General features: G+C 38.3%; 1 protein-coding gene across 1 annotated transcript in view; it reads right to left on the minus strand.

Moving 5' to 3' along the window:
• ME1 (malic enzyme 1) overlaps nucleotides 1–13,286 on the minus strand; it is a 194,522-nt gene that overhangs the window by 23,017 nt on the left and 158,219 nt on the right. Inside the window, exons 8-9 of the mRNA XM_075747600.1 lie at nucleotides 5,456–5,553; nucleotides 3,612–3,725 (exon numbers count right to left, since the gene is read on the minus strand). Coding sequence (XP_075603715.1) covers nucleotides 3,612–3,725; nucleotides 5,456–5,553 — 212 coding nt within the window. The remainder of the gene's footprint in view (nucleotides 1–3,611; nucleotides 3,726–5,455; nucleotides 5,554–13,286) is intronic.

Genomic DNA, 13,286 nt, shown 5'->3' on the forward strand with positions numbered 1-13,286 from the left:
GTTCATATAGGTAAATATTCCCTAATCAGACAGAATGTGACAATGTGACAGAATTCAGAAATTCAGAATTAAAGATAAGTCCCAACTGCTTATACATAATCTCCAAGCACACAAGAGTGCAAAAACAACTTTAAAAGTGTCTTTTAATTAAATATTAAAACTTCCATCTGAATGCACTGGGATACTTTAGACAGGCATTTCAAGAGGAGTGATATCTGTTTCAAAGAGTAAAGTCATGTAGTTCAAGTGGCAAAATTCCAATGATATTATGATCTGCAAACCTTCCTTCTCCACCTTTGGAGAAAAAATAGTGTCAAAAGGTGAAAGCATACTGAAGAGATTAAAAAACACCTCAACTACCCCAAAACAATACGAACATTATGAGGGCTCTAGAATGAAGGAGAAAGCATAACTATAGACAGTATAGCAAACATAGCCTTCCTCACCAGATCTTTCACCACAACATAGCAGAAACATTGGTCAGCAAACTTGGTTTAATGAAAAAAGATGGTTCCCAGGGGAAAAGAAAAAAATATTAACAGGAAAATGAAAACACAGCTGCACTTGAACAATTAAAAAGCCACAAAGGAAAAATCAGCTACAAAAGCCTGATATGTGACTTCGTGGCAGCTTTTGGGGGCAGGGGAAGATGAAAAAGGTGGAAACTGTTTGCAGTCAGGTCAACAAAAGTTCCCAGGTTATTTTTCTTTGGTTTGCACTGGTTGAAATACTACAGAAAGTAGATGAAAGGAGAAACAATGTTTAAATCTATAATCATGCATTGCAAAATTAATGATCAAAGGACAGCAGAGAATAAAAATTATGTAAAAATTAGTTTCACTGGACAAAGTAATCGCTGAGTCTGTTATTTCTCATACTGCTAAAGCAACAGATCAGAATATTTCTAGGACTGAAAAGGTCTCTCTGCTTCAAGTTAAAACTCTTTTGATCAGGCAGTTTTTGATGGGGCAAATTTCAAGGGACTCTTGTTGAACAAGTTTACTTTGATACAAATCCTTAGTAGTAAAAAATAAAAGTCAGTTTAGTTTATGCAAAAGTTGGTTAACTGGTGATCTATGCTGCGGCTTGGCAAATCTTATCTTTGCAATAATGAAAAGGTTTCTAACAATAGAGTCCTTCTCATTGTACAATTTTCTCACAAACCTTCCGCATTTTACTTCTCTTATCTCATTTCTATGAGTTTGGAAAGTCCTTCAAGTCTGGCAGCACTTTTCTGCAATCGGCTAAAGCCAAAATAATTTCCTAAGTAGGCCTAAAGTACAGCATTCTCTCTCAGGCCAGAAAAAGGAACCAGGAAGAGCTTAATTATTTACTTTATATATTACATTATATATGACTTCCCAGCAGTTAAATCACAAGGTTCAAGAAGCTTAAGCTGTATTTTCTTTCTTTTATGGAGGTGGCTTTGGGTTTTTTGCGTTTGGTTTTTTTTTTTTTTTTTTTTTTACTTTTTAGGGGGAACATTTAGCTGCAGAAGAATGCCAAGAGAGGACTTCCAGAGCCCTAGACCAAGGATGGGTTTCCTTATGCCCAGCTTAGGCTTCGTACTGAAGTCATCTCCAGCTTCTAGGTCCAGCAGGTTCTGCGCTCAAACACACCGCAGCAATAAGCACCCACCCATTCTCAAGCCCCCCCAGGGATGGCCAGACAGGAAGACCGGTGATCCCAGGTCTTCCAGGAACACCAGCAACGACCCAAAATTCACACTGTTGGCTCCTGCTGCCTGCGTCAACATCTGGCCACAAATTCAGCCCTGATCTATCTCAGACAGCTGTTATGTCTGGCTATCATGAACAGTTTGCAAATATACTCCGGGCAGGACATGAAATTCAGTGGACTGCTTTTTGGACAAAACCCAAATTAAAGCCCCACCAAGAAGAATAACCAGAGGAAAAGAACTTAGAGGCTGTGTGAGACGCTGATTGGTTTTTGGCGCTGCTTGACAGTGCTGAAGCTAGAAGGTGGTGAGGAAAGAATACAGTCACCAAGTCACTAAAAATTTAGAAACCGTGAAAGGAATTAGTCACTGCGTACCAAGAGCAACAACCTAGGTTCTTGCCTGACTAGCAAATTAGCAGCGAGAGGTGTAAAAGAAGCAGGAGGAGGAAATGAGCAGGAGAGGAAAAAAGGCTGGTTAACCCCCTTGGCTGGATGGACCTGCAGTTGAGACCTGTTTTACTGCTTTAGGGCTGTACAGTTCCTATACTTCTGCCCCTGTCAGTTTGTTTCTTTAACACCACCAGAGGGTGATTTTAGTTCAGTTGTATTATTTGATAATCTCAGGCTCTATGGTGAAGGAAATTCTGCAACACACCATTCTTATTAGGCAACCTCTAGGTTTCAACAGCCACAGAAGATACACAGGCCTTCAGTCATCTGTGTTTGGATGCAAAAGCACTTTAAGATTATTAGATGAAAAAATGAAAGGATTAAAAACACTTATTAAAACAAACAAACAAAAAAACACCAGAAAACAAGCTGTGTCTTAGATAGTAGCAAATACCAACATTCTTCTGTACCTGATCAGGCTACTTTTGCGCTTTCTGGCAAGGGATGTCCAAGCTGACCTTAGCAATACTGTCCCATCTCAATGTCTATGATCCTACTGTTTTCCCCAGTATGAGTGAAAGGTGCTGTGATGCTGTTCAATAAACCGACACAGATACTGACTGCAGAATGCATGCTCCTGATGCAACAGATACTGACTGCAGAATGCATGCTCCTGATGCAAAAGTACATGAACTGCAGAAGATCCTAAATATTAGACAGCTAAAGAACACTGCACAAGAGTGCAGTATCAACAAAGAAGACTATCAATGCTGGTAACTGACCGGCAAGGTGAAAAAGCAAAGCCAACTGGCCTCTCATCCATTTCTTTTAAGTAGCTCACAAACTATTAAATACATAACCACCTTTTAAAACACACCAGCTTCTTTATTCTGGCACATGGAATTCATATGTTTCTTTATTTTGGCACATGGAAGGAATGAGGTAAGGGTGACTGATGAAGTCTCTCAGCAACTTCAAATTCTGACCAGTGTTGATAGCACTGCAGACCACAACATCTGCAGCATGAGCTATATCACTGTGCATGGAAGCTACGTGATGCAAATATATCTCAGTTTTTGCAGAAGGATGACATTCTTGCAACACCAGGAAAATATTAGCTTCAAAAATATTTTTGTTCCTTTTAAAAAATCCTTCAATGCTATCCTAATAATGTATCTATGTATCTTTGAGCAAGATAGATTGTGCTAACAAGTAATAGTCCAATTAACACGGGAAATACTAAACCCACAAGCTGAACATTACTTTCCTTACACATTTTTTAATGAACTGCAGAAAAATTCTCTTCATTATGTCCTCATCCCTAATAGAAACAGGGCAGGAACTCCAAGCTAATCACACCGCTCCCTGAAGTAACATGGGACTCTGTCATTCATTTCATACACTTTAGACAAGAAAAACAGCTTGCTATGTCAAGAGAGAGAAACTATTGTAGTTGCTTTCACAAAAAATATGTTCTCACCTTTACCTACAGACTGCAAATAACTATCACGATATTTAAAGGAATGAGAAAATTGTATTACCTTTACTATTAATCCCTTTGAGTCAACCATCCATATCCTTTTGATAGCTGCATCTTTAGGCACCCCTTCTTTTTCCATAGCCATAACAATGAGGTTTGCTATCCCCAGTGCAGCCTGCAGGAAAGAGAAGAAAAGTAGTATACGAAACTAGAAATGAAAGAAATCCCCAGCTCACTTATCTCCTCTACCCACTATTTTACATAAGTTTCTTCATTTTATTTAACAATAAAACTGAATCATTATTTTTTCATAAAGTAAACACTAATGAACCGCTGCTACCACTTTGTAATTAGAAACCATAATGTAGCTACATAGTATAGATAAATCTTATATAGATAAATCATAGTATAGGTAAATCTTAAGATGGCACTTACAGTGTGGAGAGCATAATAAATGTTGAAACTCTAATGAAAAATGCTAAAACTAACATTTATTCCACATAATCATCTCAGAATACATTAAGTATTTTTTCTTCTTTGAAATTTTATTTTGTTCATTAGATTTTTTTTGTAATTTAAACCAAAGGAAACCACACTCTGCATGCCAGAAAGTAAAATGCAGTCCTAAAAGATTTTTTGCTCTTTTTTTTAAAATGTCCGTCAAGAAGTTGTCTCCTTTTACCTGCTGTTCATGTGTTTTGTAACTCTAGACTTGGCTGCACTCCCAGTGAAAGCAGGAGCAAAACCAATTCACTTATCAATATTTTGCTGAAACATGTATCATTCTTACTGGATTTTAGAATATTTCACCCAACAGATCAAATGTCATACAGGTACAGATTGAAAAACAGGCAACAAAATGAGCCAACAGACCACTCTATTTCTGATTACCGACTCATATACATATTTATGGGGTTGATTCCGTTTCTTGTACTTAATTATTCAGTTCCACTGAGAATCAAGTGAGATTCCCCTTTTACAGTTAAGAAATAAGTAGTTTTATTAGGAATGAGCTCCTGCAGCAGGGATGATACCTACCATTACCTCTTTGCAGCAACAGGCACACTGACAATACTAACAAAAAAAATCAACATTACACCATGGATTCATCTGTCTGTTGAGCATGGAGCAAAACCAGGGGAAGGAACATGACAGAGACGGACGGTCTTGATGTATAATGGTGCTGACACGCCAGACATGGATGCAAGTCGTTCTGAAAACTACAGACCTGATCTCAGTCGCACCAAATATTGAATCAAATTAAAGATATCTGGACTACACAAAGCTGGGTTAGTATATTGCGCCTATAGGGGGGGTTGGTGACAGTGAATAATGTTTTTCAGAAGCCTGCATGGGGTTGTAGACTTCATACAAGAGATGACAGCTAGCCACACTGTAGGCAAGTATAAGCTTCACTTGTGTGTCAGTGGCTTAGAAATTTATACTGAAAAAACAGTATCAAAAAATAATGTGCATAAAAATCTTCAGAAATGGATGATCTTGACATGCAGAATACTGGAAAACTATATTTAATTCATTTCATATTTAATTCATTTTCATATTTATTTCATTTCTCTTTGGCAGCCTGATATATTTCTTCATCTTTCCAAAAGTTTTGTTTGTTTATATTGAGAGCAGTTCAATAATTTACAGCTGAAGAGCTAAAACCTGAAGTTTTAAAAAGCGAACAGATCTCCGCAAAATGTCTTATGAAAAATATGATGCTTGACCAGATGATCAGAGATTTTTCTGTAAGTTTACATTTGAACTGAGAATCAACTTTCAGCAGGTGCTAGTGATCATTCTACCCATTTAATCTTCTTGTTAACTGGATACTTATAACTTGATTAAATATTAAGAAATTTCTTCACAGTACAATTTTTCCTGATGTATAAAACTACATACCTCTCCAGCTCCCTGGAACAACACTGTGTGGTCTGATAACCTGTTCTTGGTGATACGCAGAGCTGCAAGAAGACCTGCAACAGCCACAGATGCAGTTCCTGAAATAAAAAAAATACATATATATTTGGTTATTCTAGAAATAATTACTAAGCATTACATTTTAAATAATTCTGCAGCATCTTTTGGCTAAAAGACACAATTACTTAGGGTAGTAACAAAAAGTTCGGCGGAACTGGAGTTTAATCTACTTTATTCTTATGCAAGTTAAATGTAAGTGGGAATATCTTCAGAGTAACATTAGATAAAATATGATTGATTGATTGATTAATGGATTGATTCTACTGGATGGGCATAATGGCTGGGGCATTTGAACTACTAAAAAATATTCAGGTTATGACCTTTTTCAGAAGGAAAGGGTGTGAGTGCCCAAACAGAAGTATTTTGAAGGACTCCAGACACTGAAAATTAAGATAGTGGTCTCATTCTTCAAATAGATATACTTCAAATACAGTAAAGTACAAGACTAAAACAAAACTTTATTTCTCATGGGGAGGTTGTCAGAGTAGAAGAGCAAACTGTGAACATTTACAGAGAAGGTAAGCTGGCTGAAAGAGTAAGGCCACCTTATTTAAGACATCGACTGTCCTACTGTGTCTGAAAGTCCTCAGACTCCAGTCCACTGTGGAAGGGGTTCCAGTTTACTAGCATCTAAAACACTGGAAGTAGCTTTTAAAGGCTAACATTTCGTTTTATGACTTAGCATGTGGAGGCCTTTCTTCTCCAAATCAGAACCACAAAGAATGAGATACCTGTCTGTCTTTGAACAGAAAGATTTTGGTCATCATCATGAAAAATACCTATTAATAAAAAGTAGGGTAATAAATGGATCTCAAGCAGGCATCTAACCCAAGCCTGTCCACAATGGCAGGATCAACCATACCTCCATGATTTCTGGCAGGTCTTTGTCTAACTTGTTCCTAATATCTTCTTTCAAATACTCCCATGATCTCCTCAGCAAGCTATTCCAGTGCTTCAATATACTTTTTATGGAAAATTTCAAATCTAAATGCTTTTTCTTCTTCTTCTACTTTAGCCTCTTATCTACCACTGGAAAACCTGTTCTCTTCTCTTTGCAACAAGACATCTATTATATTTGAAGACTAACAGTGTCCCAACCTGCTTTTCTTAGGTGGAACAAGCCCAATTCTTCCATTCTTTCAGAATGTTAAGTTTTCTAAAACACCTAGCACTCATTTCTCTCCTCTGGACTTTATACAATTTGTTTCTTCTCTTTCTTGAATTGCAGCTTGCAAATCTACACACTGCAGCTGAATCGTTAGCACTGCCAAGTCTAGCTGTCAGCTTCTGTCATGCTGAAGGAAGTTGTATTTAGTCACCAGGACCTGATATCTGGCTCTTCTGATCCAAAGATCCTTCTCCCCAACAAAGCCTACTGGAGGGGGAAGGCCTTCTTTCATGGATTATTGACTTCAGGTAACAAATTCGTATTTTTCACAAATGAATGACCATTGTCACTAAAGCCCAAGCACAAGGTGGACCAAAAAAAAACCACAGTCAGACTCCTTATTCCTGCAAGGAACTTGGATCCATTAAATACCAGGAAAAAACCTGAGAAAGTGCATCAGTTTTCAAGAAGTTCACAGAATTCTTTAAGACATCCTGTGGATGGGGTAGATGATGCCAGCAGAAAACTTATGCTCAATGTGTCGTTTTAGAGGAGATCCCAAAGAACTCATAGCAGACAGCATTGATTTCATCAGGACTGAAAAAGCTGTAGCAGCCACTAACAATTAGGTATTGAAAATAGAAAAATGGGTTTCAACAGTCTTTGAAGATTTATGATGCCTATCTAATTCAGAGCTGAACCACAGGGAGATGAACACAGGCTCTGAGATGTCCTCCTTGTTCAGTTCTGGGAATAAGGACCAAATTCTTCCTTCTCCAGGCAGCAGCTGCCATTGACTGACCCAAGGACACCAAAGATAAGGCCATAAATGATTCTGAGAAGCCTGCACGAACTTGCAAGGAGTAGATCTGCTGGCTCCTACAATTCTGTTGCTGATCTCCACAGCCCTAACTGCAACTGTCTGCAAGCCAACTCATTGCTTTTGAGGGGGGAATTTACATCACTACTGACTTTCCCTTCAGAAAAAGTGTGAAATAGGTATGACCAGCCCTCCAAAAGCACTTGGCCCAGAATCTCCACACTGGACATTTGCCCTCAATATGCAGCTCCCCTCAAGGATGTGCTTCTGGTAATCACAAGTCTACTTTCTCATAAGCAAGACAAAGTTTAAAGCTGAGATAGCAGTAATGTCTACATTAATCTCAAGGAGATGCTTCATATTGCAGGCACACAGACCATTACGTTTCAAATACATGTAGTCAAGGAACTAAAAGAACAGAAGTAGTAAGAAGCCTGGTACTGGGTAAACCTCTCCTTAAAAGACATCATTTGGGTGTTGAAGGCTGGGTTTGATTCTGTGGTTTATAGGTAGGATCATCTGAGTTTCATGAATGGTTGCTTTTTCAAAAATGAAAGGTAACTCTTAGTATAATTTAAGAACACATTTTAAAGTTAGAAGGTCCCTTAGAAAGTCACTTTTTGAAGTAAATGCACCTGAACAGTTAAAACCCATGTGTCTTCAGAACTAAAAAGTTTGTTACGTGCTTTTGACTATGACTTTTCCCTTCCATCATCAGAAATACAGGACACCTTGTTCTCAGCCCACTTAATGTTTAGACCATACAAATTTGTAATTTTTAGTTATTTAGTCATTTTTATGACTTGTTCTGAGAGCTGAGATCATTTACTCTCTTCTCCCTCATTTCTAAATAAAAAAATCTGAAAAATGGTTCCTCTGAGGCACAGCTTTGGGAACAACCACCATCGGGCTGAGACACTTCCACCCCACAGCATCCAAGAGCTAGCTTGTTTCTTTCCCAGATGAAATTGGCAAAGACCAAAAATGGCAAAAGAGAGAAGTCAGACCACACTCTCAGTTTCCCTTGGTACTCTACCAAACAATCCTCATAACCGGCAATAAAAAAATCCCATCCTCTCGTTGGATGCCAAATTCTTTCTTCTATTTTATATTACACAGCTGTGCTTGCAGGGGAGGAGGAAGCCTACATAACATTGCTTATTCCTAAGACCATCGATCTGGTCTACTGAAAAGGAAAGCTCAGCTGGAGCACAGTAAGGTCCTGTTTCCAGCCCTTGAAGACAGAAGTTGTGGCCACCACAGCACCCTGCCCTCATCAGAGGACTTCTCAGAGAGCTGGTAAAGCTGCTCTTCAAGCCGCTTTCTGGTGACAGAGACAAAATGAAACACCATAAATTTAGAACGAATGGGGAGGCTGGGATCCTGCTCATCTTCATGGCTGAGGTACTGTTGCTAAGTTTGTTAGCCAGAAAAATGGAGTACGATTAAGTATTACTTTTACAAACTCTATTACAATACCATCTTCTGTTTTAACGAAGAGAGATATGAAACATGAGTAAAATACTACATTGAATGTCAGTAACATTTTGCATTGATTATTTACACAGGATGTGAGTTATCACTACCTGTATGTTCATTATGAGGGTGATTCAGAACAAAGGCTATAATAACAATATATAAAGGCTTAAATATTGCATTTCTCACGAATCACCATTTGCACAGAAAAACTGCTCTAAAAATGGTGTTTCAAAAGTACTCCACATCGGTTTTATTCAGCCATTTGATTCTCAAAAGCATAATAAACCAGTTTATTAGATTACTGAATCCACTATCACTGCTGCTGGCAGCGGCTGTCATCACTCCTCGTCAGCAGCTTCCCTTATTCCTTCCTACTGAAAGGGGGGCACCGTCAGCGTGAATAGCAGATCTGTTTAACCGGAACTGCTCTGACTAACGGCATGACCTTAAATTTCACCCTGAATACTGACTCGAGTTTTTGAAAAGAATCAAAATGCAATTCACATCCATCTGCCAAAGCCTAACCACTTCTTGCGGACATTACGAAGCAGAAACAGAATTTTGCTGCTTTTCCAACTGTCATCGCTATAGGAAGGAGAGAAATGGCTTCGCCTCCCACTTCCACAGAACACAGGTTAAATCCCTTGTGTGCAGAATAAGACAGACATTGTTCACGGATATGATTTTGAAAACCGATTCTGTTTTCCCCAAATTTCTAGAAGAATAACGACAGCAAGTTTAACAAAGGGTATTTTTCTAAAGCAGTGTCAGCTGCTGTGACAGCAAACACTTTGTTAATAGTTTTCTAGCAAGGTGAGTCATATCTTGTAAAAATATGGTAGATGTGAAATTTCAAAGTACACTATTCTTTTTCAAGTCTTTGTTTTCTGTCCAAGATTCTTTAGCCTTACTTGTTACTGTAAACTGTACGACTGAGCATGAATATGGCCAAGGAAATCCTAGAGACCACGGCCTTTTGAGGTTGGCACATTATAAATGCTTTGGAGCACAGAGTCTTCTTTCAGCAGATGCAACAAAGAAAAAACGGGGGGGGAAAAGCCCCAAAACACGAGGAATGAGAACTGCATTTTCATTGGATATAATTTAATTTAAATTAGCAAGAAATGGCTTATGGCACTGAAGCATTTATCCATTTTTTAAAGTTTCAAAAACTAAAACTTGTAATCAAATATTAGTAGTTCCTTTATGTCATTTTCCCTACGTCATCTTAAAAAGCTAGCAAACAAGAAGAGGGGAGAAATTTCTGCAGCACATCCTAAAATCTGAACTATTCGTTCTGGACTAAAAGATTAGGAAGTGGTAAAAGTAAAATTCATATTTCTCAATACACAGCATAATAGAAATCACATGTTAACACGGCCAGACTTCCAAATAACACTGCATAGAGTGCCAGGGAAAAAAATAAATCCATTCCCTTCTCCTACACTTAGTGGGGAAAAAAAGGTGAGAGTAAGGATCCTACCTAAAAGGTGTCATCTCAGTTGCTAGTGAGGCAAATGCTACGGCTGTGGGTAGTTCAAAAGGACCCACTTTTAAGAGATGGGAGCTCCTTCTCCATGCCATGAACTGGCTTTTCAAAGGTAGGCAGTGCAAAGAGGGGGGAAGGCTCTAGTGAAGGAGAAATGGAAAAAAAGAGCAAGCGTTTGGTGTATTTGAAAGGGGATACAGAGTCCCAGAAGCACAGGGTGGCTGAGGCTGGAAGGTCATCTGGTGCAACCCCTTCTGCTCAAGCAGGGCCACCTGGAGCTGGTTGTCCAGGAACATGATGAGAATGGATTTTTTTTAACGCATAATGAGGAAAATATGAAACAGAAGAATACTTGTATATACACATACTTGTATATATGCGTGGAAAAGTATGCAAAAGCTACAGTGGCAGGATATACTTGAAGGCATACTGATTTCAATGCAAATTTTCCACTGTGCAATGGACAGATGGTATCCTGAATATACTGGAAGAAAAATACTCTTCACGTAACCCTACAGTATATGGCTTAATAGGGTTTTTTTATTATTTTATTTTAAAAATCCCCATGTCTGTTTCACAAGGAAGCAAATGTAATCTCATATTATGAAAGAGATTTCATAATATCAGAATTTGAGATATATGATACTAACATATGAGCTATTACATGTCATTCAAGTTTGCATTTTCCAAATTCATGGTCAGAGAATGAATTGGAAGCCCCATGTCCATCACAACCACAACAACAAACCCCAAACCTTCTTTATAATTTGATTTCAAGAACTGGATTTTCCAGGTACGAAATGTATCATTTCCAGTACTAATGTTAAAAAGAATTAAATCTTAAAAAGGAGAATGTTTGTGACAGAGAAATTCTGATTTCTGAGAACTGCACTGACTTAAATTGGTTGTAACATAACTTCCAAGTATAATTTTCCTAATTATTCAAATGGCAGTCTGCTGAACATTTAGCATATATTTTAAGTCAAACCACACATGTAAGATGGAATAATAATCTTAAATTATATGTACATTTTTACTTTAAGTCTACATTTTTATTTTAAGCCTGTTTCTTTTCATAAAATTTTGATGCAATTAAACGGCACAGCTGTTAAAAACTAATGACATCTAAGGTCACAATGGATACCAAAGTTAATTCCAATCCAGTGCAATCTCTCCGTGTAAATATTTTTGTTGGCATAAAATACGGGCTCTGTGCCCATAATGCGGGAAAGCACTGCAACTGTGGGCACACTGAAGTAGAGCTACAACACTAGAATAAAAACTTACAGTATTATACTGCATAATACTTATTTTATGTAGATCAGCTTATACTGCAGAAGTTTGTCATTTTCCACTGAGACAATTTTAAAGAATAGGGGTGGGGGGAAAAAAATCAAAACAATTGAAGTAATTGAAATAACTGACCTACATAGAGGCAGCAGGGCTAGAGAAATTTACGCCACTATTTCAAATTTATCCACATCATCAATGACTACAACCAGCTACCATGTGGTAAGTGCTGAGAGACCCCTGCAAAACAAATGCACAGCTCCCAGGACGTGCAAACTTGCCTTAAGCCAGCAACTATGCTCGAGTAGCAAAAACTCTTTCCACAGACACACCAAAAACCAGGCTGGGTGTGGAAAGGGAGTGCTACAGCACCCTGCTCTGCCCCAGCAGGGTTTGACGAGGGGCAGGCAGGTATGGCTCGAGCTGATCCCACCTGTGAGCAGGATTTCCGACACTGCAATCCTGGACTTGTACCTAGGACTTCTTCTTTAACCGATCTTAAGAGATTTGTTCAACATCCTTGCAGCAGGGAAGGGAACAGCTTAGTTTCTCCAAGGCGATTTTCAATCATCTCCTACACTCTGAATTCCAACCCTGCCTCCTTCCAGGGGTGATCAAGCAGAGAACATCCTCTGTTCTTATAAATGCTTTGTTTGGCAACACAAGCCCCAGTTCTTCTTCTTGGCAGGGTCCATTGCCACGCAAAGGTTGAAGAGAAAAACAACAACAACAAACTACATCTCATATCTGAAACAAAATTCTAGCCTCTCCTTATGACTCCTCCTTCCTAAATATATTGGAGATGAGCAAAGCTAGTAACCTGATCTAATTCAGGTATTTCTAAATGTTGTGAAGCTTGACATTACAATATTAATTCATACTTCTCCCATATAGGAAATTATGATCCAAAAAGCCCCAATTTTGGAAAATGCTCTCCAATAGTTAGAGAGAGCCAGATAAAAGTATTTATTTTGAACCCAAGGCTTTCACTGATTTTCATTTCCAAAAACTATATTCTATATGTTTTAGAGAGGGGAAAAAAAAAAGCAGCAAGCCGATTTGTGGTCAAAATAAAACCAAACAAGAATCCAAGGAAATAAGTGCATATTTTCTCCCTAAACCAACATTATTGCTATTGTGTTTGTAAAAAAATGTTTTAAAAATATAAATATGAAGAAATGATAATAATTGCAGAAGGAAAAAATTCACCACCCATCCAAAAATGAAGATGCTTTCTAGAATGATAAAATAAGAGCAATTTTATTATTCCAATACAGATTTATAGCAGTTGGTCAGAATCCTGTTCACCCTTTCTCCCAATTCCTTGAGTACAGAGAGGGGACATAGAAAAAGTTACAAAGCTTTTTCCAAAGTGTGTTGGGTTTGCGTGGCAAGGTTTTAGTAGGGGGGGGGCTACAGGGGTGGCTTCTGTGAGAAGCTGCTAGAAGCTTCCCCTGTGTCTGACAGAGCCAATGCCAGCCGGCTACAAGACGGACCCGCCGCTGGCCAAGGCCAAGCCAATCAGCGCCTCTGTGATAACATATTTAAGAAGGAAAAAAACAGTTAG

The sequence above is a fragment of the Balearica regulorum genome, chromosome 3, assembly GCF_011004875.1.
Source record: "Balearica regulorum gibbericeps isolate bBalReg1 chromosome 3, bBalReg1.pri, whole genome shotgun sequence".
Taxonomy (NCBI): Eukaryota; Metazoa; Chordata; class Aves; order Gruiformes; family Gruidae; genus Balearica; species Balearica regulorum.